The 24,522-nt window shown below is 38.7% G+C and overlaps 2 protein-coding genes across 3 annotated transcripts in view; both read left to right on the top strand.

Annotated features, from left to right (window-relative positions):
* The first annotated feature begins 5,667 nt into the window (after positions 1-5,667).
* Positions 5,668-9,767, top strand: LOC130172428 (cysteine-rich venom protein). 2 transcript variants are annotated; one of them, XM_056381164.1, is made up of 8 exons: positions 5,668-5,759; positions 6,047-6,133; positions 7,166-7,266; positions 7,560-7,650; positions 8,001-8,143; positions 8,517-8,605; positions 9,143-9,225; positions 9,363-9,767. In XM_056381164.1, exons 2-8 carry the CDS (start codon positions 6,070-6,072, stop codon positions 9,497-9,499), a joined length of 708 nt encoding a protein of 235 aa, XP_056237139.1. In that variant the 5' UTR covers positions 5,668-5,759; positions 6,047-6,069; the 3' UTR covers positions 9,500-9,767. The 2 variants fall into 2 exon arrangements, with proteins under 2 accessions (XP_056237139.1, XP_056237138.1); XM_056381163.1 differs by lacking the exons at positions 5,668-5,759; positions 6,047-6,133 and having other exon boundaries at positions 7,009-7,266.
* Positions 9,768-14,649: 4,882 nt separating this feature from the next.
* Positions 14,650-24,522, top strand: part of LOC130172036 (inactive phospholipase C-like protein 2) — a 36,684-nt gene continuing 26,811 nt past the window's right edge. Inside the window, exon 1 of the mRNA XM_056380441.1 lies at positions 14,650-15,138. Coding sequence (XP_056236416.1) covers positions 14,887-15,138 — 252 coding nt within the window. The 5' untranslated portion in view covers positions 14,650-14,886. The remainder of the gene's footprint in view (positions 15,139-24,522) is intronic.

Consider the following 24,522-nt stretch of genomic DNA (forward strand, 5'->3'; position numbering starts at 1 on the left):
AACAGGCCTTGGCATCTGTTTCTCAAGGATGTTGAGAAAGCTCTGGAGAAAAAGTGCTGTGTAGACAGCAGTACACAGCTGTTACACTGAAAACACTGAGATTTTTTTTTTTCACCCATAGAGCACAACTTTGGTCCAAGCAGAAATATTTTGACAACTGTTTGATGGATTGCCATAAAATTCTGGACAACTGCTCATGATCCCCAGCACATGAATCCTAATGACTGGGGTGATCCCTGACTTTCCAGCCAGCGCCACCATCAGGACAATCTTTAAATTTGTCCAGTTTTGTTTTATGACCAAATACTTTAAAATCTAATCAGAGTCCCATCAGCCTTAGCTGTGTTGTGATTAGTACATGTTAGAATGCTAACAGGCTAAACAAAGAAGGAGAACATGTTAAGCAATATACCAGCTAAGCATCTGCATGTTAGCAGTGTCATTGTGAACATGTGCCTATACAACTTTCCAGCTGCTATTAGAAAATAGTCTTGTTGATATCCAACATCTTCATCCTAACACATAGACAATGATGTTATATATTTAGCAAGTGTTTATTTAAGAATAGTGATAATGTAAAGAAAAAAAGCCATGTGTAAAGATGTTAAGAAATCCTTTAAAGAATCCAGTCTAACATGAAAACATAAAATGCGACTGACAGCTTATCCTCTTTGAATGAGGTGAATATCTGCAAAGTGTGAAATTATTCAAATGATGAGATGCAAATAAAAATGATGCCTGTCAGAAATATACTGACTATATGAGAAAAGGGGAAAAAAAACCCCAGCTGAATAACAAGGGAGTCAAAGGATGACTTGCTTTTTGATGAGTTGCCATAATTACTGGTGAAGAGCTCCACATACTGTGATTAGACTTACTAGTCCTATTCAATGTGATCATGACATTGGCCTCTTCTCAAAGTCATTTTTAGCCTAATAGGGGATTCACTCGCTCATTTGCCAAAGTCGTAGCTGCCTTTTCAAGGACAGTCCTCATTGTGTCGCTCTGACGCTGCAACGACAATCTAACTCCAGGCTGCAAATTAATGATATGTCTCTTTTAGAGATGGAGCTTTCCTGCCTCTGTTTGCTGTCACATCAGGAGCCCCATTAGAATTTAATCACCCGTCCTGAACGAATGGAAACTGCCAACACATATCTAGATCTGGGCAACGTATGTCCGATTTTGGAAGGATGTTTTTCTGCATTAAACCACGAAAAAAGGTTCGGCGCTGAAAGGGAAAAGAGTCAATCCGGCAAATTATATCTTTGAAACACCCGTGGAGAGACCTGAGGTTGGAATTAAAGAACAAAAGAAAGTGGAGTTGTTGACGTTGGGTAGATGCTTCACTAGTTTCCAGCCCTTTAGACTGAATGAAATCAAACAGATGCCAAAATACTGAAGCCGACCTGACTGGCGCTGAGGCTTGAATGACACTAATGATCACCCACGGTGTAATTGCAAACATTCTTTAGCTTTGGGTAATGGCTAAAAGAAAACAAGCCAAGAAGTGAAAAATATACACATGGGGCAGCATGACATTTACATGATGTCATCTTAAAATCTTCATCTTCACCTCAATGGGTTTATTGTTTAGCTGCAAATCAGTTGTGGGCAATGTCCCATAACTTGGTGAAAACCTGAACTTATTGCTGAACAAAGGGCGCGGTTCTAAATGCAGATATTTCCTCACCGGAGAAATGTGGAGCAACTGAAACGGGACAAACAGCGTCGGACGAGTTATAAAGATGGGCAGCCAAGCATAGTGTTTGTGCAAGCTGGTGTTTGTGGAAGCATCAGTCTTACATGAGCGGCTGAGGACTCAGACAGACAGCTGATAGGACGGGAGAGCGAGTGGAACGAAACCCATCACTGAGGGAAACCTAAATGGGTCTCCTCATTCTGCTGTAAAATAATAACATTGTTCAATCACTGGCTCTATTGTATTCAAGATTTCATACAAAGAGCACAGTTGTGTTTTGTTATTGGGCCTCAGCTGCTTCCACAGCTCCTCTGTGACTAGAGATGTGACAGTGCCCCCTAGTGGTCAATGTGGAAAGTGAACTGCGCCGCTCAAATGTAAAATGAAACAGGATATAAATATATTTCATCCAGTGATTTACTATATGTCTTTATTTTTAAGTATATTTTTCCTGACCTTTACCTTGCAGGTATATTTCCTAGAGAATATGTAAAATCTTCTCAGAAAATCTCCTTCATTCAAAATGTGACTTTTCTTTCCTTTAGGTTTTGATTATGCTCAAGTGGTGAATCACATCAAAACACAAAACACAGATGAAACAGGGAGAAAGGCTCTGTGTGTATTAAACCACTTCCTATAGTGCACTACAGTACATTTACTTACCTCCATTTTATTTGAGTGTGAGAAAATCAGTTTCAGGTTAAATCCTGAAAATAATACCACAATGCGATGAAAAATTTTCATCGCATTGTACATTACTATTTGCTTAAAAGATTTGTGACATGATTCTGCGCTTCACCTTTGATAGATGTGAAAATTATGAAGTCATGTCATGGTGACAGTAATGACACAAAATGACTGATACGTGCATGAAACCTGTATTTACTTCTAACTATAGAGTAAATTATGCACTGAATGAATGAGACTTTAGCATTCTGTGCAGAATTACTTAAGACTAGCATTAGCGCATTAGCACTAGCATAACAGATCTTTTATTAACAAGATTTTAATCCTGAGCCACAAGGAAGCAAGGAAGGTCGGCTGTAGACTCTTGAGCAGTGTGTATGTATTAAGTGGTATTTTTCTTTTTGCCAATGATTAGCTACCTGAATTCAGCAGCAGGGATGAAGAGGAAAGGATTTTCAACAAAAGACTTCAACCTTTCCCAGATCATTTTCACTGCATTAGGTTGGCAGTTTACTGCCCAAGGTGTTCGCCTGTAAAGCTATACTCAGGGCTGTCTGGCACTCTCTTCTGTAATGGCTACTATTACTTTAAATGGTGCACCTTCATTCTTACCTTTTACCTCTTGTTCCAAGGAAAGCATATCTGAATGTAAACACCGCCATGGGTACATAAAATGCTACACCCATGGTATCCATCATCACACAGAACATCTATTACCATTGACAGGGGAGAACAAACTGACTGCGGTTTGCATGTCACTTTATGAACTTGCTCCTAACTTGATATCTTAACTTTTTAATATGGTGGTGGTGTGGCTCTAGAGGTGCCAATGTCCGTCTGTCTGTCATTGGTCTGTCCAACACGTTGGTCCAGATTGAAATATTTCAGCAACTACTGGATGGATGGCTGTGAAATTTTGTACTAGAATTCATGGTGCCTCTCTCTAGCACCAAAATATCTATATCTACCTGATGGATTGACACAGTGTTGTATAGAAATTTATGGTGCTCAGAAGATGATTCCTAGTGATTGATTTATAAATTGTATGCATTCTATGTAATCAGTTTTAACTTATTTGAATTATTTATTTATTTCTATTTTCTAAATTTACATGATATTATTTTGTTATTATTCCATAACCATAACCCTGTTCATTTCATTACATTTTATTAATTTGTCAGACAAGTTGAACCACAGCAACAGACAATAAGTGCATTCAAATTCAAAAGGAACAAGAACTAGATGTCATCAAAAACTGGGAGAGCAAGTGTTTTAAGGAGCTTCTTCAAACATATCTGTCTGGATATCGACGTCTCTGATCAGGTCAAACTTTTAAGTAGTTTGTTTTATGACCAAATACCTGCAAAATCAATGACATTCACATCAGCTGCACTGTGTGTTCTGTACTATTTAGAGAATGTGACCCCGCTGAAATGCTACACGAAGATGCTACTCAGCATGTAACTATTTTTGTCATGCGCGTGTTAGCTTGCTGATGTTAGCATTTAGCTCTAAGCTTTGCCAAAGTCTCACAGTGCAACTTGAGTGGCTCCTAGCCTTGTTTTTCTTTTTGTTAAATCGTGACAGAACTTTTCCTTTAATTAGCTGGGCCACAAAGGAAAATTGGAGGAAAAACAGTTCATTGTTTTTTTTGTTGTAGCAGCGATGAGACAATGTTCTTCAACATGAGGACCATTAAAGCAGGTGTAAAAATAATAACCATTTTCTTGGAAAGAATCCATGTATTTCATGAATCAATAATGGGAAAACAAGTGTTGCCTATTCCATGACGCAGGCTGAAATAGAACTTTTCTTTGACCAGTGAGACTGTTTGACTCCAACTACCTATTACTACTAACACAATAATGCATTAAGCACAGAGGCGATAGCAGCATAATGTTTATTGTGCATTAACACATAATCAAGAATCAACAGAGAGGAATTTGTTGTGTTCAGAACATGCAGGGTTGATCGAAGATAAAATTCTGCTTTGTTCACAAATAGCTTCTTACAGTGTGAGCAATCCAAGTCTTTACTTCATACATCTTAATTTGTTAATCTTGACTGTTAACAGTTACATATGATACATTATCTCACTGTAGTGCTGTTTGCTCTCTGTTTCCAAAGGATCATTGATAAAGTGTGTGGCCTGCACAATGAGGCCTTTATTTGGGTTTTTATTAACCATGACTATTATTCGTGATGAAGGAGGTAAAAAACAAGTTGCTTAAGTGCATTTACGCATCCGGCAGGCACAGAGCAACATTAGCATTCATTTAGAGTCTGATTTTGATCTCCACCAGCTACTGAGTGAAACAGCTCGATTAGTGGCTTAAGCAGCTAGTTGCTGACTTTTATTTGTCTGTCGTTTGGTGCTGGACAGGTAGAGTACAGTGGAGTGCGTACAGTGGGTTTATCAGAGGTTCACAGAAAACAGCTGCCAGCTGCAGGTGGAAACGACACAGATTAGAGCTGTGAGAGTGAGTAAAACCAAAACGAGCTGAAAGATGCTAAAGTGATCCGCAGAGATGAGGGGAACTACAGAGACAGGTGATAATTCTCTGTGGATTTGTCACTACATTACAAGCACTTTTAGATTACACTTGGTGATTTGACCCATGCAGATTATTATTAGTGCATCTTTGAAGACTTCATTTAAAAGTTTTCATAACCTGGCTTCACATTGAAATGTTGCTAATGTGACATTTATGTGCTACATTTCATTTTTTTTTTGTTTTTCTTTGTTTGGTGATATAATATTTAAGATATTTTTCCTCATATTTCACCTCTAAGTTGCTGGAGCTACTTCAGAGTCAATCTTTTTGCATATTTCAACAGGAAACAGTCACAAACACAACCTACTAAAACGGCTGCTCACAGTCCTACACTTGATGGACAAATTCTATGAAGCATTTTCCAGTCCCTACTCCTACACGTTGATCAGAATCAACTTTCTGGGCGCGTCTTCAACCTACATAAGCCGCATGACTTTAATCCATTTACATACAAAACCATACAGTTCTGTCTTGTAATCTAGCGGTGCTCCTTTTCTTCTATTTACCCGGACCTCAGCTGCCTTTCCATTCTAAGATGTGTAAACTTGAACTAATACATCAGGTAGTCACTACACCCTTGGGCTTAACAATTCCTTGTTTACTCCCCTGTCAGTTGCACTCTTTTGAAAAAAAGCCTCTTCAGTGCTGTGTGATAGATTTGTTTTTGTCCTGTATCTTTTGTCTACATCCCAGGATACAGCCCGAGGGGAATGTGCTGTATCTTTGACGACAGTGAGTGGCTGAGCTGGGTCTATAAAAGGAAGAGCGAGAGGGAAGCGCCAACTCACCTCCACCTCCTGAAGACCCAGGTGCAGGTATGTTTCCAAGTTCAGAGGTGTCCTTAAGTTTATTTTATTTTTCATTTTTTCTATTTTTATTTTTTTAATCCTTTGATAAAACAAACAAAATTTTATATAAGAAAGTCAAGAGGGAGAATCAAGTCCCTTAAACAGGGACTTTTTCTTTTTTTCTTTATGTATATATATATATATATATATTTATTCTATATTGATCTGTTTTGTAATATATGTCAAAAGAATCATACCGTGCATACATATATTATGGTGAGTCTTCATTTTGCTTTGTTTTCATCCCACTGTAGGTATTTTGCTTTTCGTCAAGAAAATGTTTGCGTTGGTGATTTGCATCCTGGCGCTGCATCAAGTGCAGTCTGCCTGCGTTGTGGTGAGTAGAAGGAGCAACAAGTTTTTGAATATTAGGAAGTTGCTGTGCTTTAATAATATATTTTTTGTGTTTGAATTGTTTTTCATAGGCTGTAAAGTGCATTTGCTGAAGTGCACTATCGGAGTACAATTTAAAATACTAATATTGTACTAAAATATGTCAATTTTGCGAGACTACTACATTTTAAATATATCTGAGAAATATACAACATATTGATAATGCATATCGCCCAGCCAATAATAATTAATATAACACTATGAAAGACCCTATCTATACAATTAGTCTTTTTACTTTTGATACTTTTTTAATATAATGTAATTGAGTTTCTGTTTGTATTATGCCTTTCTTCTTTTTTTTTTTTCATTTGAAGGTTTTTATTTCATTGTCTTTTATGTCCATATTCTATACCATGATTGCATGTGTTGTTGTTGATGTGATGTTGTAAATTTGTTTTTGATAACTGCTATTCAAATAAAGTTTATTATTATTATTAGTAGTAGTAGTATTTGTAGTAGTAGTAGGAGTAGTACAAATACTTCTACAGAAGTAATGTATTTCTGAATTTTCACTCCTATATTTCACTTAACTCAAATTTCTTCTCATTTTCAAATGTGCTTTGCTGCACGCCGTGGTGTGTCCACAGCAAGGTAAGCACCCAGTGAAATGCATCAGGCATGTTTAAGTTTTCAGAGGTATTTTATTTTCCAGCATCAACTCTGAGATTCTTGCTCCTACTGAGATTATGGGATTTGGCACAATCTTCTTTGTATGTTCTTTTATTATGTTAAGTCGTTTCAAAGTAATTAAACCAGGATATGTTTGAGTCATATTGTGGATATTAAGCCACCAGAGTAAATATTACTATTATGTCCTTAATCTGGTGTTTACACACACATGTATGTGTATGTATGTGTGTATGTGTGTGTGTATGTGTATGTGTATGTGTGTGTGTATGTGTATGTGTATGTGTATGTGTGTGTGTGTGTGTGTGTGTGTGTGTGTGTGTATGTCTGGGTGTGTCTGCGTGTGCATGCAGACATTTGCCCAGAAAACCCAACGGTTCAGGCAGAGATCGTTGACAAGCACAATGCCTTCAGGAGAGCAGTTCAGCCTACAGCTTCAGACATGCTGATGATGGTTTGTTTATATTTGTGTAATAAAAGCTTCTAAGATAATATTTGCTAAATATCTTCAGCATTTGCTTTCCCTTGTTTGTGAGAAGGAAAAAAACACGTACGAGTCACGTATTCTACACATGATGCCTGACAATCATAAAACAACTTTTTTGTTCCTTCATATTTTTCTTTCTGTCAAATCAAAGATTATCCAGCTTTCAAAAACAATATTTTGCAAGACAATTTCTACACTTTGAGTGTCCATTTGAAGTGAAATCCTTGATTTGTTGTGTTATTATTTTTTTTCCTTTGCAGAATTATAGTGAGGAGGTAGCAGTTAGTGCTCAGGCCTGGGTTGACAAATGTATTCTGGCTCATGGAGCACCCAGCACCCGCATGCTAAATGGTATATTTCTCCTTCCTTTATTCCTGCTCTTGCTTTGTTTCCCTTTCTCCTTGCTCCACATATGCCAGGAATATTACCTCAGAGACATAAAGGTTTCTTGTGAACTGACTGACCTTGTGACTGATGGTCAGAGTCACAGCGAACATTATCTTATCTCCAGTCTTCATACCTTCTTTTAATAACAAATTACACAGAGTAGGATAGGTTATCATTAAGGAGATTATCATCAATAGGCATTTTAATGAATTATTTTATCTAAATAATGTAATCTACTGAGACATGAAAACAAAACTGTATAGTTGCAGAAGCCCATTAATCAGTGCTGCCATGTGTTTCTCACCGTCGAGCAGGATATGAATTAGGTGAGAATCTGTTCTATTCATCCTCACCCTACTCATGGACAGACATCATCAGTGCCTGGCACAGCGAGGTGTCACACTACCTGTATCCCAATGGATCCACCAATGGCCAATCTATCGGTCACTACACACAGGTAACACTTAGCTGTTAATGTCACCATAACAGTGATGTGTTGACAAAGATAAATGTGGTTGTTTGAAAAAAGAAGTATGTTGTAATGGCTGCAATAAGAAGAGGTTATACTATATTTACTCAGATTGCAATTTTCAAAAAGCAATTACTTACAAATGTACATTTTTGATCAATTTTCACATTCACTATATTCTATTCTATTCTGTTCTATTCTATGATATTGTTGAAATGTTATAAGAATGAGATATTTAAAAAAAACAAAACATGAATGAGTCATGACAGTGTTTTAAACAGTCAATATGCATGACCACTACTACTAATGCATAACTACTAAAGCGGCACTGAAAACAACAACATTATGTTTCCGCTGGCAGGTGGTGTGGAACAGCTCCTACAGAGTCGGCTGTGGAGTGACGCTGTGTCCTAACAACATCTATTTCTATGGCTGCCACTATTATCGAGCGTATGTGACCTCATTCACCCTCCACAAACTTAAAACCCATGACTTTGTTCAATGTGAGAGAGCTATCAGGAGAGCTTTAAGGAGCTTTTTGTAAGTTTTGCTATCGCTCCATAGCCAGCATTAGCATTAACAGCTGTTTATTTACCAGTCTAGAAGAAATGTTGTGAGTTCAGCATCAAGCTTCATGCCTTTACTCACCAAGAGATGTCTCCAGTGGTGGAAAGCAACCCTCTTGTTTTTCATCTACTTCTGAAGTTAGCATGCTAACCAGCTAACGGTCTTGACACTTTCCGATTCCGAGTCACTGCAGCGTCCAGGCTGCCATAAATAAGCAATGCTGCTCAGAGGGTTTACTCTAACCTCTTGTCTTGTAAACAGGTAAATGGCTAAAGCTCTTGGCAAGACTGGTAAGTAAACAGCTGCGAATGCTAGCTCTGGCTATGTAGCAATAGCAAAACTTGCATATAACATTGTTGGAGGGAAACTGAAATTGTTTATATATTTAACTAACTAACATATTTGTCATCTATTCAACAGAGGAAACTTCAGGAGCTGGCCACCATATAAGGCTGGACCCCCATGTGCTTCCTGTCCCAATGCCTGTGAAGATAAACTCTGCAGTAAGAAACATACTGTGACAAATACACAATGTGCATTCTCTGCGTGGCAAATATGATGTTATAATACAAGGAATATTGTTTACTAAGATACAAAATAGGCAGTGGCAGCTAACAGTTGTGTCTGTTTTTCATTTCAGCCAACCCTTGTCCTTACATAAACAAGTTCATCAACTGTCCAAACTTGAAAGACATATATGGATGCAAAAATAAGCTGGTGTATGACTGGTGTCCTGCTGCATGCAAATGCAGCAATGAAATCATTGCAGTGGCGTAAAGAGAAACACTCCAGTCTGCAAACTTCACCTTTTTTTGGCTCTGTGAAATATGATAATTCCATGTAAGCTTTTAATAATATGTCTAAAAAAATTTTGAATTGAGTTTCTTAAATTAAAGGGATGTTTTGGAATCATTATATAAATTTCAATTACATTTACAGAGGGAGTAAAAATACACATATTTTATAAGACACATTATAATTGAAAGAAAAAATGTTTCGCCATACATGTATATATCTATTTTCGACATTAAAACTTTAATCAATATTGTCTGTTCATTATGTCATTGAGATAACCAGATAACCACCATCTGTGCTGAGAAGTATAAAAAGTGTTACCTTGGTTGGAGACCATACTCTGATATAAAGAGATGTTGACCAGGGATATTTTGCTTTATATATTAAAGCATTTAGATAAATCAAACACCAGATGAACCATGCGATATTTCTCCTTCCTTTATTCCTCGTCTCTCCTTGTTCCACATATGCCAGGAATATTACCTCAGAGACATAAAGGTTCCCTGTGAACTGACTGACCTTGTGACTGATGGTCAGAGTCACAGCAAACATTATCTTATCTCCAGTCTTTTTTTTTCATTAAGTCTTTGCTGGTTTAGTATGGAAGACAAAAAGTTACCGTGTTTGGAGATCATACTCTGATATTAAGAAATGTTGACCATGGAATTTTTATTTTATACAGTAAAAGCAACAAGAGAAATCAACTTCAAACACTATGAACCACCTAATGCTAATCGTTAGTCTTCAGTGTGTAAATGTTACAAATTGCTGCTTTGAGTGACTATCAACCTTTCCAGTGTGAAAGCTGCACTAATCAATATTTTTATATTAACAAAGGGCCAAATGAATATGTGTAATGTGAAAACAATTGCTCATACTGACAAACCCTCAGAAAATGATCACCTGACTTTGCAGTTTCCCTCAGCTGTACAGATTTGTCTAGTTAATGTTTTTGCTTCACTGTCACCGCTCCCCTGAACCTCTTCTCCAGCAACAGCAGGGAGCTGTTTTCAGGGGGAAAAGCTCTGATAAACCCAGCGTATACTGGCTTCTGTGCACCAAATGGCAGGGAGATAAAGTTAGATAATAACAGCTGCACATAGTGGAGCATTTAGCAGCAGACGCCTATTTTTCTCGGGGGTTAGTGGAGACCAAAACGGAACTACAGGGAGAGTGAAAAATCTTCTTGAATTCAATATTGGACTTAAACTCCAAATGAACGCTAATGTTGCCATGTTAAATAAGTTAAATATAAAATAATAATTGTTTGTTAACATGCTCCTCATATCAATTAGAAGGTGATAACATGCCAGTGCTGTGCACTAACACCAAGACTATCAGACTATCAGCTGAACAAGAGCGACTTATCCAGGGTGAGCGGTTGGAGCTACTAGTGATGTGGTAATCATCATTGACTAGTGCAGCAGCTAACAGTGGCCTGACAGCTAGCCCGCTAGCCAATTGATTAACAATTGATTGATTAACAATTGACTGTACAGTCTTAATGAAGTGGTAAGTTAAAACTAAGTCATTTTCAAGCAAAGATAACAAAGCCGTGACACTGTCAATCGGAACAGGGGGAGGCAGACAAAAAAAAGTCCTGGTCAACCTCTCTCAGAAGAAAAGCACAGAGAGCATCTCCAGGTAAATGGGCCATTTTTGTGTTACATCATCCTCCAGCATACAGATTTAGAGGGAAACTGTTTTGGTGCAGTGACTTGCATAACAGTTGCCAACAGAGGGCTGGTGCCAAGTCCTCTGTGACAACCAGAGCTGAGCCAAGTCTTTCTGGAGCCCTGAGCGCGCACACACACACACACACACACACACACACACACACACACACACACACACACACACACACACACACACACACACACACACACACACACACACACACACATATACACACCCCACCACCACCCCGCTATGTCCAATCTTCAATATTATATTTTGAGAGCTCATAACTTTCCCCTTAAAGTCAGTCTATTTTCACACGTTCGGGCCGCTTAGTTTTCCTGCTGGTTGCTAGTATAATTTAAAGACTACAAACGTTTTTTGATGCTGCAGGTGAGATGCGGATATTGCCGACAGTATGTATGCTGGATGTTAACTCCATTGAGGATACATCGTACATACTGGTTAAAACCAGCTTGTATTATTTCCTGTTAAGACTGCAATGTAACACATATCTCTTAAACTATCATCTATGAATAAGATATGCTATGGGTATCACTTAACAGGCTAACCCTAGATCAGTGGCTCACAGGGTGGGTCACAAGATAAATGTAATACGATTAATAGGACAGGAAAAACAAAAACAAAAAAAAAAACATGGATATCTGCTACAGAAAATAATTATTTTGTCTGCTTGGTTGACATTTTCACAACCAGGAGACATATGCAATGAGCAGTGAGGGGTCACAAGAAGGCATTGCTTTGTATTAACAGGTCACACTAGGTATTAAAGGCAGTGTACTGTCAGGAAAAGACAGTACAGCAGATAATAAGCAAATCTCTACTGCACAATAAACAAAAATCCATGACCTTTGTATTCCAGCAGATGGCTCTCTTGTACAACTCACCACACCTGACTCTGTATCCCACAATATGTAGTTTCTCTGCCTTCGTCTGAACCATCAGCCTATGAATAAAATGGATCAAATCATGTAGAATAATGTACTTCATCACTCACTCGCTGTGTCTCTTATGCAGGAAGCTATAGTTTTTGGCTTTATGAACTACATGTAAGACATGCATTGTACCATGTGTGACCAATATTTCAAAGATCTTGACTATCTCAAAAGAGCAGATGATTTGTTATGACTTCACATAAGAGGGTTTACTTTCTCAAGAAACCTGATGAAACGGCACAACAGGCTGTTAGGACTATTACTTCACCACTGAGATTAGTCCATCGCCTCCGTGCACTGTCCACATAAAGAGGAAGCGCTGACACACAATGTGACTCTACACAGAAAAACAATTGTCTTTCTGGGAGATAACTGCTGTCCTTGAGGGATGTCATATGCAGCTTCTGAATACAGTTGACATTAGCAGCAGCAAATATTAATAATGCAGAAGAAGAAGAAGAATATAAGAGTATATAAACTTAGCACCCAGAGCAAGGAGAAAAGTTATATTCAAAGCCTTTATTTAACTGACTATTACTACCCTGGTGAAAACCCTGCAAAGGTTATTGGGCTTTTTCTATAACTTTTCTCCCTGTTCTGACAAAGAGTGCCTGAAGAATGTCTTCTTTTCTGTGATCAGCCTTTTTATCTTCAAGGATACTGTAGGTTTCTTAGACTTACTACATGTGAAACTGATAGGCCTCTTTCAATATTTCTTCTTTCACTTTTCACATGGTCAGTGATATTTAAAAATAAAGAAAAATGTTTAAAAAATGAATAGTTTGTGTTTTTGCTGTTTGGCATGCAATTTTATCTTTTTGTTTTCTGTTGTTTTGTATGTAGTCTTGTGTTGAATTTTGTGTTTGTGTATTTATCTTCATGCTGGGTTTGTGATTTTGCTGTTTGGTCTGTATTTTGTTGTTGACTTTTGTGTCGTTTGTAAGTATTTTGTGCTTGAGTTTCGTGTTTTTGCTGTTTTGTATGTATTTTCGTGATGGCTTTTGTGTTTTGTTTGTATTTCCTTGTTGATATTTGTGGTTTGTGCTGTTTTACATGTATTATCTTACTAAAATTTTGTGCTTTGTGTTGTGTTTTTAACATATTTTCTGTTGGCTTTTGTGCTGTTTTGCATTTTCACGTAAAGTTTTGTTTTTTTGCTCTTCTAACCAATATATTTTCTTGTTAACTTTTGAACTGTTTTTCATTTTCATGTTGAGTTTTTATGACATTGTAGACTATATATTTCCTTGTTGACTTTTGTGCTGCTTTGTGAGTATTTCTTATTGACTTCTGAGCTGCTTTGTGAGTATTTCTTGTTGACTTTTGTGCTGGTTTGTATGTATGTATTTCTTGTTGACTTTTGTGCTGGTCTTTTCTTTTAGAGTATTTTAAAACTCCCACCTAACTTAAACGTTACATGCTGTGGTAGTGGTTCATATGCTTTAGCCTTTAGGCTACTTGTCCCTATAAAATTAAAATACAGTGTGTATCATGCAGGTCTATTTGTTCTGTAGAAACATAAAAAGGAGGCGTTTCCCGGAGTCGGTGATGTTTGATTGACAGTACAGCCTGTTTTGCTTGTGGCGCTTTCACGACACAGAAACAAGTCAGTCGCTGGGAGACGACTTCAGTTTGTGACTTACGAGGCAGACACCTAACGGCAAATCAAGGTTTAAGTTCATTAAGTTATTATTTAAAACTTAGAACAGGGTTACTGGTGGCTGTCGAGACTGACTGACTGGTTGAGGGTAATTCCTCAGTTTTTTTTTTTTTTTGCTAACCAGCTTAACGACAGCGGTTGTTTTGACTGGACTTTGAGTTGGTTGTGAAAACTAACTTCACCCAGCTAGCTAGCGAGTGGGGTTAGCTAGCTAGCTAACTAGCTCAGCTCAGCTCGGCTCGGCTCGGCACGGCAGCCCAGACACCAAACGGCTGTCCGTCTCCCTTCAAGCTGCAGCAGCAACTTAAAAGGAAAACCATCCTTCACATGGAGAGAAACGACAGCTCAAAAGGCAAGTACATAAAGCTACCGAGCGGTACATTGAGCTAATCGAGAAGTCAGAACTTAACGTGCTTTTTTGAAATTTATTTAACTTAACATTACCGATCTCTGCTTAGCCGAGGAGGGTGGGTTACTACTACTGTAAACATGGAGCACAGCGGAGAGGTCTGTGGGATGAAAACGGTGGAAATGTGCTTAAAAACTTTATGAAAATGTGGAGAAAAAAAAAAAAATCTGTACATATAGGGAAGCATGTTGGTTGCGTGCCTCTTATCATGCTGCATTTACAATGACAGTATTCACTGATTGTAAGTTAACATCCGCTTTCGGTGCAAACCAAATTTTTTTAGTACTGATCACTTGAGCTTCATACCTGCTTTTTTCTCGTGGCGGTATGACGCTAAATAGCCGTTTCAGGTTAAACGTTACTGCTGTTGTAACGTAATGTCATGTTGCCTAATTATGCTAATCGCTGTGGTTTTTCTATTCACAGAGCACAATGCACGGAGCAAGCCCCTCTGTCTGTAGTAACCTGACAGATATGTGCACCGAGAGATGATATGGCAGAATTTCGGGCAAATGTTACAACGAGGCAATAGGCCAGTCAGGAAATTGGAGTAAAGCTGACACATAAAGGCTTTGCTACCCAGCAGCTTTGCCAGCTTGTGTGTGTGTGTGTGTGTGTGAGAGAGAGAGAGAGTGTGTGTGTGAGTGTGTGTGTGCTCCAAGTGCCTATGGCGGAGTTTGGGAAGGACGGAAGCCTTCCTCCATTGAATCTTGAGGATACGGCCGTGCCCAGCGACGAGGCAGCTGGCAAGACGCATTGCGAAGTGTCGGTCTTGAATGGAGACTGTGGGATATCAGAAAATATGGTCGGCTCAGGATCCGTCGTCGCACCTGGCAGCCAAGCCGGGGTGGAAACCGCCAACACCTCTGTCGGAGTGGATGGCAAAAATGAAATACCACGCAGGAGCAGCATTATCAAGGTAAGCCTGGAAGTTAAAGTGTCCGTGTTATGCCATTCATTCCTGTGAGCTAGCCTGCACACCTACAATGAACATAGTGTTGGAAGTTACAATGCAAAGCCCTGCTCTCGTTTTAATAGCCCCTTTTGAGTGCATCGTTTGCCAGCTTTTCAGTAACCTTGCCTATGAGTGTGCTTCATATTTTCAATGAAATAGGTGGTAATCACAATCTAGGCCAGTAAATGGATCTCCAGTAGCACATCCTGTACTTGCTCTCAATATTATTCATAGAATTTGAACAGCACAGCTTCGCCTTATTCTTGAATCTCAATAATCTGGCTAATGTGTATGCCTGTAGAGGCTGGATAAAATGAGATGATCTTTGTTTCCAGAAGGGAAAAAATTAAGCATTGCCACTGAATGTTTTTGTATGTTGACCTCATATATGCACAGATTAATGAGAGTTTGCCTCAACATTGTTTAGGTGTTGTACACTATCAGCTGAATATGAATCTAGTAGTGAGTAACACAATGCAATATCTCATATTGCTTTAGAAGAAAGGTGGTCAGAGGAAATCCTGCACTAAACACTCATGTTGTGTTGCCCTGTTCCAGGTGCTGATCTTTGGATGCTGTTGTTGTATGTATTTCAGAAGAATATATGCAAAAAAAACCAAACATACTTTAAGTGATTAATATCTCTAAACTCTTTGGTCTCTCTTATATATATATATATATATATATATATATATATATATATGTATATGTATAGTGATTGTGATTTTCAGCCTTAAGCTGTGCACTTTAGTTTACTTGTCTCCTCAGTATGGGCGTAGTTGTCATAATAATGTCAGTCATAAGACTGTCATTATTGTTATTATTAACTGTACTCTATGCCTACAGAACATTTATCATAGCATGGACCCCAAATGGTTCTTGAAAGAGATGTCATAAATGTATTCCTCTGGCTTTTAGAGGTCAGTAAATCAGCAAAGTCAGGGATTTAATTCCCTCTAGAGCCAGCTAGATTTAAAATGCATGAGCTAGTGTAAGGAGTTGTTGAGAAGCAATTTTCAAATGACAGTGTCTCATGCATTTGAGTGAATTTGGTGGCTTAATCGTTTATTATCATGTGCAAAAATCAATACCATAATTAGGTATATGATTTGATACCTCAGTGAGGTTTCCCTGCGGTGGGTACAGTCTCCTGCAGAGGACTGGGTTCAGCAGCTCACCTTTTCACTGAGGTTTTGCAGGCAACACATTTTTGGCACATTGTGCATGTTGAACTTTGATGTGCCCTCTGCCTGGAGATTGATGGGGGGTGATATTGACACCTCTGCCTTGTTAAGTTCCAAGTAATTTCTAACTACACAAGGACCTGTCTCAGTTCCCAGGCCTGTTGAGTGTTATTTTATTTATTTATTTGTTTTTCGGTGTGTGATGTCCATTCCTGTGAGCTACAGGCTCTGTTGAAACATGCATATTACTTGATCAGCAGTAGATTTTTTTGAATGCATTTTGGATTCAACTCAAAACTTGTTGTTGCAGAGATGCCAGAGGAAGGCCTCTTTATGTAACATGTTCATTTGAAAACCACCCATTGCTGTTCCTGTCCAGTTTAGTCAACCGTTCCAGAGGTTTACACGTGGTGGTCCAGTGCCAGGGCATCCATGCATACAAGAAATCATGCTCAGTGACCTAAGTTCAATAACTACCATATCAGACACATCAGACAATATAATAAAAGCCTTCATGACGGGGCATATGAAATACATAAAGGGTCACTTATGAAATGATTTTTGTGGCGTTTGCTTAGCAACACAGCACACAGATGGATACACATCCAGTGAGTCACACAGCAGAGATGATGACTTCTGATAAGTTGGAGCCAAAATGAATGGCACGTTAAGTTAATATTAAGAGAACATGGACTCTTACCAAGGTGCGGGGTGATGCAGGAAGTGAAGTTCGTAGTCAAGATTGGAAAAAAATATCCTTCATATTTCACAGCTTGAAACTTTTTTGTGTATCATAAATGAATGCAACCAGTGCACCAATAAACCATTAAGTAAGAATTTCTATTCTGAATTGACTGACGTGATTTGAAAGTGATTTGGATTTCACTGATACTTTTTAAAAAGTGATGTGAAAATTGTAAGCATAAGTGGATTTGGATAGAGAAAGTGAAAATATGATGTCATCACTCATTTTCTGCTTGTGTGAAGCTTCCCATCTGAAGGCTATCATGCAAATCAAATATTCAGCAAGCCGCGCTCTTGTCTGCATGCCAATATTTTTGGTGAAGGCAGTTGTTTTTGCTTCTGACAGCTATGACTGATCAAATATTGTCCTGAGAGTTTAGTTGTAAAGGGTTGGACCAGTGTTAACAAGGCAGCCTGTTTCACACTGCCAGTCCGAGCCCTCAGTTCTTGTTAAACAGTTTCTCAAGTGATGGGAGGATGTGGTCGGAAGAACACCGACCACATTCTCATAGTAACAGCTGTAATACTTTGCGCTTAACAACAGGCTGACTTTTGTAGAACATATTTGGTGGTGTGGGTGTTAATGCATGTTTGTGGTGAGAGGGTTCAAGCTTGAGACCTTTCTTCCAAAATTGCATGTGCAAAGTCTGAAAACCTGAAACCTACAGTTGTTGGCTGACAAAATAACATCTTTGTGGCACTTTTAATTCAGTGGTTTCTGAATGCTGAACTTAAATTGATACTCCACCCAAAATCTGCACTTACCGTCCCACTTATCTTTTCAATGGTGGCACATTTTCAAGCACAAATATGTCCACAGAAGCTTCTCTAAACTCCCTAGCTTTTAATTTGTATGCTCAGTATATTTGAAGCTATTGTTTTTGTACAAATACACTGCCTCCATGTCGCCCCCAAATGAAACACAGAAGCTCTCTTTTGGGAAGAGCAACAGACTTTTCTGGACAATGCTGAGCATATGAATTACTGTAAAATGGAAACGAAAACTTTTCTTTTCTCTAAGGAAGTTTTTTTTAGTTTGTAGAATAGTTTATAGGCTTGAAAATTAAATGATGAGTGTGTGGTATGTTTTTTTTTTTTTTTTTTCAAATTTTCTCATGAACTGCTGCACATCTACTCCATAAGTGGACATCGCCTTTGTTCTGATATTAACGCACCACATTTAGAGATTTGTGCAGCTTTACCAGGGGTATCTACACTTTTGAGTGTTTTGTAGTTTGAATTATAACTTTTCACGTTCTCAACTCATCAAATGTGTAAGTGCTGTATTAAAGATATAGTGTTGTATGTTTAGGTTACACAGCGACTATGTGATATTAAAGCATTTATGCGTAGCTTAAGTGATGGCTTAGGTGTTTACTAGTCCATTTTAAACCAGGCCTTCACCAGGAATTATAACCATGTTGTGTGTGGGTGGCCAGTGGCAGGAGAAATAATGACCCATGGCTACACTTTTCTTCCCACCTCACTTCTCATCTCAGATCATCTTCAAGGTAGGTGAAGAGGATATTTCCATTGCTTTGTAAATAACACTTATTTCGCAGCTCTGGTAGGAGAAGAAAACAATCTTAGCTTGTGATATAACCCTGTTAAAAGGGAAAACAATATGGCAATAATTATGTTGGACCAGCAGACAGTGCCATGAGTCTAAACAAGTCTGAGTTAAATAGATTCCCCTTTGAATTCATCTCTTAAACATGCTTAAAGGTGAAATGTTGTACTAGCGATGAGGAGAGTTGGCAACGCTGTCTGTGAATGCTTCCTGGTGACGTAATAGAAACTGTTTGTGCTAATTCATCTTGAAAGAGCAATGGGGAAACTCCAACACTTGGCTGGACTACCAATGGTGTAATTTTATCACTCAGTCAGTCAATCAGTGACAGACATTTGTGTTTTCAGGGTGTGCCCCGCTGTTGCGGTTCACCCAAAAAGTCTTTCAGTTCTGTGCAAGATGACAGTGCATCTTTGCTACGCACATTACATACCTACCTTTACATTTGACAATAATGATTTTAAAACTGGTTTCACATAGTTATAAGTCTTGGCAGAGTTGAAAGTCATTGTTAGGTTGTAGATTCCCTTTGACTACATGGTATTTACAATCACTGAGCACTTTCTTACGAACACCATACTAATACTGGATTCCACGAGATTTTGGAAGGATTCCTTTGAGATTCTGCTCCATGTTGACATGACTGCATCACATCATTTCTGCAGATTTGTCAGCTTCACATTCATGCTTCTAATCTCCTGTTCTACCACATCTCAAAGGTGTTATATTGGATTCAGATCTGGTGAGTGGGGGGGTTGACCTCTGATTTGTGACATGGTTTATTATCTATTGAAGGCAGATGGTCAGCAACAATACTCAGATAGTTTGTGACATATAAACCATGATTGATTGGTATTAAGGGGCTCAAAGTGTGCCAAGAAAACATGCCCCACCCCACTTGTTAACAACACAAGGCAGGTTGGGTCCATGGATTCATGCTGTTGATGCCAGATTCTGACCCTACCATCTGCTGCCTCAGCAGAAATCCAGATTCATCAGATCAGACTGCGTTTTTTTCAGCCATCAACTCTCCAGTTTAGGTGAACCTGTGCCCACTGCAGCCAGTCTAGGGTAGACATGTGATGTTTTTCTGCTCACCACAGTTGAAAAGAGTGGTTATCTGAGTTACCATAGCCTGTCTGGCAGCTTGACTACTCTGGCCATTCTCCTCTGACCTCTCTCATCAACAAGGCATTTCTGCCTGCGAAACTGTCGCTCACTGGATGCTTTTGTTTTTGGCTCCATTCTGAGACCATTGTGAGTGAAAATCAGCAGTTTCAGAAATACTCAAACCAGCCTGTCTGGTACCAACGCTCATACCACGATCACGGTCACTGAGATCACATTTTTCCCCATTCTGATGTTTGATGTGAACATTTACTGAAGCATCTGACATCTATCTGCAGGATTTTAGGGATTGCACTACTGCCACATGATTGGCTGATTGGATAATTGCATGAATATGCAGGTGTACAGGTCTTCAGTGAGTGTATATTGATGTGTGAGTGTTTTAGCAGTGCTTTCCTTGAGCCAAAGTGTTGTAGTTATAAAATAATATCCTGTCACTTTAAGTAAAAGGATGCTCTCAGTATTTCCACTGCATATCAAGTATTTTGTGCTCTGCAAGGTTAGTGCTAATGTTGTGTATGTGTATGTATGTATATGCAATACATTGGCCCATGTAAGTACGTCACTGGAATGTGTAAATGTACAGGCATTAATTGTCCTATTTTGTGGGACTGAAAAGAGGCAAGGGAAATTAACTGGGGAAAAGTAATTTCGCTTGAAATGACCGTTGATGTAGCCTTAGGCAATAAAGCTAGCTTTGTGATATTCACACTGTGAATATGTTCAATAAATTCACTTTAAGTAGAAAAAAAAGGTCAACTGCACAGTGTCTTTTCTCAAAGTGGGTGGCATAACATTTTCCATTAGGAAGGTGGTGATGCAAATGTTGTTGATATTGCCTAGCATTGTCAAATTAATTATTCATTGCGTCATTCTAGAAACCAACACTTAAGTGTTATGACTTTCCCACCATCATTTAACCTAAATCTGCCAAGAACAGATTGTTATTTAACACAAACTCCACTTGTGCTTTTAACTTCAGAGAGGGACTTGCTGAATATATATTTGAGCAATGTAGCTTGCACGCTTAAGTGCAATCCTGTTGCCCAAACCAATGCCGATGGCAGTTGATGGGGCAATTTATTTAAGATCTTTCGACAGCCATCCTTGATACAGGGTCCTGCTGCTGTCTCACAGTTGCTATGTGTTCAAGGCGACTTACAGCAGTACTCAGTCCCTTACTTGAATCATTGCCTATTCATTCATCAGCTCAGGTGTCACTGATTTACACAAGTGCTGCTTGCCTCACCCAGTTATTTCAAGGATAGCTCAAATGACTCGGCAGTGATTACAGTTCTGCCACATTAATGGTAGAAGTGGTTCTACGCCCTTATAATGAGTTGCGTTAATATTTTACTGTAATCATAAATGAAGCACAGGAAGGAGAGTACGTATTTAAACATTTAACATGGAGTTAAATCATAAATAATTATGTTTCTACGCCACTGTCACATATTAAAATCCCAGATTCAAGGCTGTGACTCAGATGTCAATAAAAGACATCTAATAAGCCTCTTGAGAGAAAATGCAAGGCTGACTGTCACTCCTAGAATGTATGTTTAGGGTTTTAACAGGGTTTAGCTGTTCTGAAGTGCTGATGCATAATTAACATAATCCACACTATAAGTATGTTGATATTGTCTACTTCGTGGTAATTGCTGTGGACTAGAGCTACAACAATTTGGTGGTTTTTGAGGCACTTTTTCAAGCAAAAATGGAAAAAAAAATCAAATGTGACAAATTGCTACTTTTCCTTGTCTCAGCATTATAATAAACTGTATATCTCCGAGTTTAGACTGTTGGGCAGACAAAACAAGATCTGTGGTGACATTAGCTTGCATTCTAGGAATTGTGGTGGTTATTTTTAATTTTTTTCATGTTTCATAGATCAAAGTGTTTATCAAGTCATCAAATAAAAAATAACTCAGATTATTCCATTGGGAAAGCGATTGTTAGTTGCTGCCCTACTGCCGACAAGCTCTTCACTCTCCCTTGTCTTATTGGTGCTTAAATTACCAACTGCCATTTCTTGCGCACTAAATATTTAAATATTTAATGAGCCTATCCATATAATTGTCAACTATGAGAAAATCTTAGTGTTTATATTATTTCCAACACTGTTTACAGCGAGGCCTCCCTCACTGTAATTTGATCTCATCGACAAACTTGTTGGTGTTGACTCAATGAACTGGAAAGCTCTGTTTGAGGTGATCGCAAACCGAAGCCCTGCCAAAGTCTACTTCTGTTTGCAAGGAACATGTTAACATGTAACAGCTATTCTGTCGGCCCTTTGTTCCACAGTGTGGGCCATATAATCAGTGATTGGCATGTTGAACAAAGCTAATGATAAAATGATATTAACATTGTTTTTAAAACACTCTGATATTAACTGTGTTTAAGTCCTTGAGGAAATATTCTGTGTCGACTGGATTGAAATTAAATTGACCAGGTATTTGTTATTCCCTGTGCCTTAACTCTGTCTTGCATAACTGTTCAGCCTTCTCGGATGAATCAGTTAAGCTGTTGTTGTAATATTGACAATGTTGGCTGTGGAAATCTTATGAAATTGGCAGCTAATAGACTGTGTTAATTTTACTCATAGTGCAGGCAGAGCATTTGAAGCCAGTCAGTGTTCTCAAACCGTCTCATCTTTGGATGCTGAGGCTGTGCTGATGCCTCTCTCTCTCTCTCTCTCTCTCTCTCTCTCTTTTTTGTTATTCTGAACTGTGACATGACAGTTTTGCTCGACCATTTTCCAGTTGAGGTCTGATCAGAATAAATGGTTTGAGGTCTGATGTGATTGAAAAATGACAGGGTATGCACTGTTACATTACAGTACTCATCAATAAATGGATAATCAGCATTTCAAGCTATGTTTGTTATGGCTCAATTTGAGATAATGCTGCTTTAATGTGCTTACACCAATTTGCAAATATTACACCTTAAGTAAAAATGTAGAATCTAGCTGTTTGAGGCAAATTACCTTTGTTTCAGTGCTATAGCTATATTCAGCTGGTAGGTAACAGCTGTTTCGTACCCCGATTCTGTGTTTTGAAAGTTTGAGTCTCACCCACACTAATAAGGGTCCACATAACAGCTGCACCCTGATAACGCTATAGAAGCATTAGTCACAGGTTGATGTTTTTTTGTAGTTGTTTAACCCAAAGGTCTGGAAAGGTCTGACACCCAGGCTTAACACTTAAAGGTTGACTGCAAAACTGAACTGGAATCACATGCTCGCCAACTTTCCATCAGGTCGGTCTCTCTTTCAGCAGATGAGTTCTGAGAGTTAATTTTCAAAAATGTAATTGTCTTATGTCCTTACGACTTCACAGAAAAAAGAGAATTTTGTCAGAGATAAATTATACTGAATACAGGACAGGTATAGGTTTCTTTTTGTGGTAACAGGGAATTTAGTTTAAAAACAAATTAACCATCACTGTTGCCATCTCCAATAGGACATTTGGCTTTGCCTCAGTAGTGTGGGGTCAGTCGTTAGTCAGTCGTAACCCCACACTGGTCCTGGGGGAAGATTACATATGGTGTTTGCATTGTATGCAGAGAGCTTTCGTATGATTGGGAAGTGTGCTCCTTGTGAAATGAGAAATGCCACTGGTAAGTGTTAACTGGCAATGCCATTTTGCTTGGCTTGCTGGTTGACATTTTTCTCAAGGTCCTGTTAAATATTTTATTCGCAGCCGCCATAAAAATGTCTAAATCCTTTCTAACATCCGGCTTTTATCCAATGGCTGTGAAGAAAACTGGGAAGGCTGTCATCATGAGGCTGTGTGTGATGTCAAACTGCACACACATGGGTCAAGTACAGGTTAAACTGTCACTGTCTTTGCTGTCTACACTACGCCCAACGGGGAAAAATGCGAGTCACAACAAAGAGTGGGAAGCTACTTATAACTGGGTGAAGCTAGTGGAAGTCAGTTGTCAGTATTTTTTTTTTGAGTTATTTTTCAATTTCACACGGGGCAGAATACAATGTGAAGCAACACAGTACATGTGAGTCTCAAAAGAAAAGAGATGTGCCAATCTATGGATGCATTGCTACTGAAACCCATAGGTGACTGCCAGGCAGATAAGGTAACAGCAGTTGAAATTACTAGCGTTGACCACGCTGTGCAGCAATGCTAATCATACAGGCCAGCAGACTGTGGTGGTAAGCTAGTGAAAATGTCATGTGATTGTGCAGAAGCAGTGCCCATAGTTATAGATGTGCTTGCACCTGCCTCTATGGAGACTTCTTTGGGAGAAAAGAGAAAAGGAATACATGAGTGCAAGCAGACTATTGCATAAGACCATAAGAACTGTGAAACTTGAGCTTCCTTTTATGCTGACTCTACTTACCCAGAGAAGACGTTAGGAAAGTTGCATTCAAATAAAATGTATTTGTGAAATCCTGCACCTTCTAAACGCCTAACCTGTGACCTGCTAGTTGATTGTGTATGTTTACTTTTTTAAGTTAGATAGACATTATAAATCGGAATTTTAGAGCTGTCCGACATTGTCTCACACGAACGTACTCTTTGGCCCACATTTGGTTTTTTGGGATCTGGTTATCCTACTTGGTACAGTGATAGAAGAGGAGGTCTATTATTTTTTTCATATAGCTAATATCTGCAGGCGAGAGATCAGTGATGGTGTTCACAGGGTGATGTTTCATCAGCATCTTAGTAGCAACTACCACTCATCCAGAGCCTATGGGCTTTTTGT

The sequence above is a fragment of the Seriola aureovittata genome, chromosome 7 (assembly GCF_021018895.1).
Source record: "Seriola aureovittata isolate HTS-2021-v1 ecotype China chromosome 7, ASM2101889v1, whole genome shotgun sequence".
Classification (NCBI taxonomy): domain Eukaryota; kingdom Metazoa; phylum Chordata; class Actinopteri; order Carangiformes; family Carangidae; genus Seriola; species Seriola aureovittata.